Source organism: Cupressus sempervirens, chromosome 7, assembly GCF_028749045.1.
Source record: "Cupressus sempervirens isolate cs-2001-9-10 chromosome 7, ASM2874904v1, whole genome shotgun sequence".
NCBI lineage: Eukaryota > Viridiplantae > Streptophyta > Pinopsida > Cupressales > Cupressaceae > Cupressus > Cupressus sempervirens.
The window spans coordinates 546,953,343-546,960,864 of NC_143124.1; the positions used below are offsets into that span (position 1 = coordinate 546,953,343).

Below are 7,522 nucleotides of genomic sequence, written 5' to 3' on the forward strand. Positions count from 1 at the left end.
TTCAATAGGAATGGTTGATCAAAATGATGACACTGAGGCAGGGAATAATATTCCTCGCAACCCACCACCAAACAAACCAGTATCCCCACAAAACCATCCACCAAATGATCCTCTACCTCCTCAAAACCCTCCTCGAATCGAGGATTTGATAAATGAAAATCTCACTGAGTTGAGAGGTTTGCATAGAACATACAATAATGTACCTGCACTGGCTCCTATGTTATCCACGTTAAACACCATAGTGGATAACATTGAAACTCTTACAAACCAACAAAATGCCGCTCTTCGTTGGTGTGATGAAATGCACCAGATGTTTGATGATGGTTTGGATTATGATCAGGTCGCGGCCCTCAACATAACCAAAGACAATTTGGCAAGCCTTTTTGCTAACCCAAAAACGGGTATACCAGTTGACCCAAAAAAAACCAAACTATCGATTAAATGGTGCACAAATGACGCCATACGTGCAAATTTTTGGGACCGTTGGTGGATGGTCTTTGCTATCCCTCCACATGGCAATTTAGACATACCATTTTATTTCCTTAAAAAATTATATGCAGAATTTGTGTTGAAACTTAAAGTGAACTATTGGAGCATGAAGCCCAACATGGGCTTAGGACTAGGAGCTCCTCAGGATAGACCCTCTTCCCAGCGGAAGAAACTTGGCACTTTTGTCCCCCCCCCCCTGATATCTCCCCCCCCCTCCTTGAGTGCAGCATCATGATATTATGGCAGAGGCTAGCTCTCAGACCATCAGAGCCATTCATAGGCTGAGTAGCCTAATGATATCTCAGGCTAGGTCAGTCTTGCCTCCTCATGTTGATGATGTTGGTGCTAGTTCATCATCGGCTAGCTCATCACACGTTTGTGTGCCTCAAACTTGCATTACATGCAAGAATATTTGCCTGGGTCCCATAGGTGATCTTCCTGAGTATCATTTTGTATTAGACGAGGATACACCAGACGCACGTGCAGAGGCTACAGACCCTGATGCGAGAGAGGAGGGGAATGTAGAGGCATGGACTCCTTCCGTGTTGGTACGTGTATACATTTTTTTGTTATGACATATGTGATTTAAAGTTAATTTTTATAATAGAGTAATTTTAATTTTTAAGCCATACTGACTTTTACATGTATGTGATCTTCATTCATGGTTAGTTGATGATCGAGGAGGAGCTCAGGCAGATAGATGATGCTACACTCTCGGCCATTTCATTTGGCCTTGAGACATCTATGGTACATTATGTTGTGTTTGCATTTCTTTTTTCTATTTGATATTGTAGCATATATGGTTGCTAATCTTTCTTTTATCTTGCAGATACCACCTGCCTCAGGGGGACAAAGTGCAGGGGGTGAGCCAGCATGCATTGACAAAGGAAAGGTAATTAGATGCTTTCTAATTGATTAAATATTGATGCATTCTTGTAAAATGTTTGTGGTAATCTCATTTAATTACATTATTTATTGTATATAGGGTGTGGCTACTGGCGATGAGCCTGTAAAGATTCGGCGTCCTAGATCATCAGGGATTTTCATTCGCACTGAGAGCCCCATTGTATGTATAAGTATCATTTATTTTTTATTTTTTTAATTGATGCAGAGGAAAGTATGATTGTTTTTCTATACAATTTCTATGATTTTTTCCGTACCAATAATGATTCATGTCTTGCATATGTTCATTACAACTTAAATAGGCTTATATGCACCTGTCCAACCGACCAAGTTGGTTACAAAGTTTTATTTAATCAAACAAATACCAAATTACTACTTTCCCTCCAAAACTAATATGACCGTTTGAATTTGAAATTCAAATTTCAAACTATAGTTTTTATGCATTCCCTAACTTTCTAAACTATTCCATTGACTCAAAATTGGTCATATGGATTTATTAAATGCAACTAAGCAAATTTCTAGAAAATTGAAGTTTTTATTATTTTTTCTCCAAACAACCGTACACTCTGATCTCCCCCTTTCAACTGAGATCACATATGACATATATAAAGGTCTACATGACCGTTGGAACAACCATATAGGCGTTCCCAACCATAAAACAAACAAACAACCACTTTTTGCTAATACTGTTTAGACTCTAAATACCCTATTCTAAGGCCTTTTGGTCCCATGGAGTCACTTGGTTTATAACCACACCAAAATGCTTGTGGGCCTTACATGTTCCTTTATTACAAAACATAGACCAACTTGTAAAATATGGACCAAACCTTTATTCCAACTTCCTAATCTACTTGAATCTTTGCTTTCATGGAGTGGCAAGGTGTCTGGCAACAGAGATACTTGTTCCCCCCTGCCACATAGGTTAGGTGCCCTGCACCACCTTTCCTCTCTCTCATTCTGAACACTAGTCCACCAAGTGAGTGATGTTCCTCTCAGTCTTGTTGTTGCTACTTTTACCTTCTTATTTGCCTCTATGTCTTCAAGATCAAAGTAGTTCTCAAGGGCCTCTATCGACCCTAGCACTTCTTCACTATCCATTTTACCCTGGTATATTGGAAAATCAATATGGTTCTTCCCACCATTACCTTGTACTACCTTAATGATTCTCATAAATCTCCTTTCTTCAGGATCATCTATTGTCTCATGCTCTTGCCTTGCATTACCGACCTCTTCTTCTTCATGGTTCTCTCCATGATTTCTTCCTCTAACCTCTTCTCCTCTAGGTTCTTGCCTTTCCTTTTCTAAGGATTCTATCCTTGCAATAAGCTTCAACCTCTCTCTTCTCATCTATCTTTCTTCCCTCACTCTAGATGCTTCAAGTTCTCTCCTCTCTCTTTTCTCTTTTGCCAACTCTTCTCTCAATTCTTCAAGTTCTCTAGCCATTTGATTTTTAGGAGGCATTTTCACAACAAGTTTTCTTCCTTCCCAAGGGCCAACTCATTGATTCTCTTTCTTTCCTCACCAAGAAATCTTTGGACACCACTTATGTACCTTTCAACTCTGGGACACACAAGGAGGAATTAGACACTCCAAGGCTTCAACAAAGGGACCAACACACTAAGGATTTTCAAGATTATAGGTCTTGGTCACACTCCTAAACACCCAAACTTCAAAACCCTCCTTAAAATGGCTTAAAAACCAGGGCCTGCTTGTTCAAACCCCAAAACTCAATTCTAGAATGTTTTGACTTGTCTAATGACAAGATATGATCATGACAACCTATATGAACCTATCAAATGACACATCTACCATATGAAATCCTAAAATCCTATCTCATGCCCAATTACAACTTTCTTCCACATATGAGTCCAACATTATAACTTTGTATGCTTCCATGAGCCATAATTGGTGCAAGGATTGCCCAATTGACTTCAAGAGATGTTCCATGACCTCTGTAATGCCTTGGATATTCAATGTTCCCCTGATGAGCATGGGATGCTCTTGCATCACTTATCTTCATAAATAAATTCAAAAATAATTTCTGTGATATTAACAACTACTATTTTGTATCTCATAGGAGACTCCTAGTGCACATGAGGTTCGACGAGATAGTTATGTAGATTTGATGACGCGGCCACTCACTCCTGAGGAGGAGCCTACAATAGTAAGTTGTAGTTTGAATTCATGATTAAATATGTTATAAATTTAGCATGCTATGAATTATAATGTTATAGTTTAAATTGTAGATTCATCTGACAAAGGTATTTGAACATATACAGCCCACAATCACAGAGGTACCGGCATTGCCAAGGGCATACGAGAGGACTCCTGACCGGCGCAGGAGGTCGACGAGAGAGGTATTTATTATGAAATTTTGATAGTATTAATCTCCAATACGGAAAAGATCATTATGAATTTGAGTAATTCAATATTAGATACGTAGAATCATATAAATTTAGTAGTCTAACTTTGGGTTTTCCTTTTTTGTTTATGTAGGAGGCATCCGATCCACCTAGTGCAGCGAAGAGGCTGCATTTTGATCATCCACCAGCACCCTAGGATAGTATAGTTTTCGTAGGATGAATCATGAGACATTTTGAGATGGCATATGCCACATTGTATATAGAAACATTGATATTATACACATTCTGATGGCAGGATCAGCCACATTTTGTATATGGATCTATGTATTTTGATATATATATATATTTGAGTACTTTGTCTATGGATACATGATCTTTGTTATATATTTGTGTAAAATTTTGTCTATGGATACATGTATTTTGATATATATTTTTATCATTTACATGCACAATGATATACATATTAATTTAGTATCTAGTATTGTTCAATTTATCGTGGATCATGTGTCATGCCCTAAATTTTACTAGTAAAAACACAACAAATTTTTTTTTTTTTTTTTTTTAGCTTATGAAGTCGCATAAGAAATTACATATTGTAAAACAAGGTTATCATTGAATAGGAGTTCAAAACTCATGTGAATAGTGTGAAGGTGTTAACATTTTAGTCACAGGTGGTTTTCAAATAGATTGGATGACAGTCTAGTTCAAGTTAGCGTCACGAGTCAAACGAGCAAGTTCAAGATACAACACTCATAAATTAGTGAGGTAATTCATATCCTAACAAGCCTCTGATACTAATATTCTATTAGGGTTTGTCAGTTGTATCATATGGACTAAGTCGTGATTCTAGCATGTAAGGGAAGGGGATCAGAATTAGTTATTATCCTCATTACCAATGTATACACATACATTAATCATTACAATATATATTAATGTGACAATTAGTATATTACTATATCCTCATTATCTATCAACATTGCTTCCTCGCCAAATTATTGAGTGCACAACAAGATTGTAAGCAATCTACAAAGTTTTAAATTTATACAATCAATGGCATCACATAACATTTATGGATTGTTATTATCAACTAGTCATTTACAATACCACAAGGAGAAAACTTTCTTTCACATTTTCAAATGATAACAATGATGTCAAAGCAAATATGTGACTTGTACCAATGCTTTCATAACAATATAAACTCCAAATGAAACATGCATATACAACCTTATCAATATTTTCTTCTACACGTACATTAGGTAACAATGATACAATCTCCTTCCATCACAATGGGGCAACATAAGGGACTTTTCAAAATCATAAGGAACATGGACATTGAAAGATATGGACAATGAGTAGCATGAACATTGTCCAACATGATCGTTGAGAACATGAACAAGCTGGTGAATCCTCCTTCACAAATGAGGGCACAATGTCAAGTTTTCTCATCCAACATCAATCTGCAAGATGATCATTCCAAGCCATTTCCATTGCTCCCTTGGACACAAATCTGCATATGTAACACAACAAAATAACAAGGACCATGGGTGCTTTTCACCCAACCATAGGCCTCAAAGAGACCACCCCCGTGCTAGGGAACAAGGCTCAAACTGGGATACACATACAATCTTTCAATGCATAAACATTACATTTCAAACTTGAACAATTTCCCCCCAAGACTATTTCACAATGGCTTCACAAATGGAACCATAAACATAGGGTGAAGGTGTGTTCTAAAATGGAGACTTGCCATACCAAACCATATTTGCAATAAACAATTTTCATGCCCTCTCGAGGCTATCATAATTCACCAAATTTCATGCCCTCTCGGGGCTATCATAAATGAACCATTTAATGCCCTCTCGGGGCCTCCACATTTCCTCCTCCAAACCCACTACCATCAGCTGTAACTCCTCAAACTTCCTTTCTACACCATACTTTCCTTATCACCCCCAACAAGATATGAAATGTTATGGCATACAATGGAGCCCGTACTCCAAGGTTCTCAATACATTTTTCGAACCCAACTTAAGCCCTTCACCCTGGACTTCTCTTCCCTTCCCACAAGGGTGAGTGTAAGTCCCAATCCCATAACAATACTCAAGCACAAAACAAGAAAACAAAACCAAGTAGAAATAAAACAAGAAATTTTGGCAAACACCCCACTAGTTTGGCCAAGACCCTCTAATAAAGCCTTCCCACTAACTTATTTTAGAAAAAAAACTAAGCCACTCCATCCTTACAAACTTGTCTCCTCTAACAGTTCATCGATAGCCCTCACGAGCTTTGAGTTATGACCCTCAAAGGATCGACCTCAAAATGCACTTAGAGCACCTTGAAGACTCCTCGGTACGGGGTGGCTGCAAATGATGGATGGTCTTCGTGGCTAGAAAAAAGGTGTGACTAGGGTTCACCCGCTCATCTGGAGCTAATGGGACTGACGATTCGATGCCAAGATCAGCAGTTTCAAAGTTACGCTGTGGTGCACCTATGAACTGAGGCACACTGCAAGTTTTGGCATCGAGCGAGATCATTGTGCTGAATCCAAACAGAATGTGATCTCTCAAAAATGAGATAGGTTATTTTAGGCCTTAGGATCACCGTCCTGTATCATTTGACACTTCATCGATAGCCCTCACGAGCTCTGAGTTATGACCCTCGAAGGATCGACCTCAAAATGCACTTAGAGCACCTTGAAGACTCCTCAGTACGGGGTGGCCGCAAATGATGAATGGTCTTCGTGGCCAGAACAAGGGTGTAACTAGGGTTCAACCGTCCATCCGGAGCTAATGGCACTGACGATTCGATGCCAAGATCAGTGGTTTCAAAGTTACGCTGTGGTGCACCTATGAACTGAGGCACACTGTGAGTTTTGGCATCGAGCGAGATCGCTGTGCTGAATCCATACGGAATGTGATCTCTCAAAAATGAGATAGGTTATTTTAGGCCTTAGGATCACCGTCCTATAGCATTTGACAGTTCATCGATAGCCCTCACGAGCTCTGAGTTATGACCCTCGAAAGATCGACCTCAAAATGCACTTAGAGCACCTTGGAGACTCCTCGGTACGGGGTGGCCGCAAATGATGGATGGTCTTCGTGGCTAGAACAAGGGTGTGACTAGGGTTCACCCGCCCATCCGGAGCTAATGGCACTGACGATTCGATGCCAAGATCAGCAGTTTCAAAGTTACGCTGTGGTGCACCTATGAACTGAGGCACACTGCGAGTTTTGGCATCGAGCGAGATTGCTGTGCTGAATCCAAACAGAATGTGATCTCTCGAAAATGAGATAGGTTATTTTAGACCTCAGGATCATTATCTTGTAGCATTTGACAGTTCATCAATAGCCCTCACGAGCTCTGAGTTATGACCCTCGAAAGATCGACCTCCAAATGCACTTAGAGCACCTTGGAGACTCCTTGGTACGGGGTGGACGCAAATGATGGATGATTGTTTGAAGACTACTCCATGTGTCACTATCTTTCTTGGAAAAAAAATTGCTTTTGAACATCAAGCTTGCAATATTATCAATTATTGTCAAACTTTTTCAACCAAGTCAAAATGTCAAATGCAAATATTTGTTTGCATTTTTTGCTAAGGGGAGTTTCATAAATTGACTTTGATTTTCTATGTCTCTAGTGCTTGAACATACTTAAAATGGCTCTTTGGTCTTAGAGCTATTGGTATTTTCTAACTTCATGGTCTATGATATGCATACTAAGAATTTCTTTCACTAAATGGTTTCCTTGATCTATTGACTACACTTAAA

The 7,522-nt window shown here is 39.0% G+C and overlaps 1 protein-coding gene across 1 annotated transcript; it reads left to right on the forward strand.

Annotated features, from left to right (window-relative positions):
- The first annotated feature begins 727 nt into the window (after positions 1-727).
- On the forward strand, positions 728-4,123 carry LOC149547936 (uncharacterized). The gene is made up of 7 exons (XM_089794817.1): positions 728-1,037; positions 1,159-1,236; positions 1,319-1,381; positions 1,475-1,555; positions 3,470-3,556; positions 3,672-3,749; positions 3,889-4,123. The coding sequence occupies exons 1-7, from the start codon at positions 729-731 to the stop codon at positions 3,949-3,951; spliced, it is 759 nt and encodes a 252-aa protein (XP_089650943.1). The 5' UTR covers position 728; the 3' UTR covers positions 3,952-4,123.
- The last annotated feature ends 3,399 nt before the right edge of the window (positions 4,124-7,522 follow it).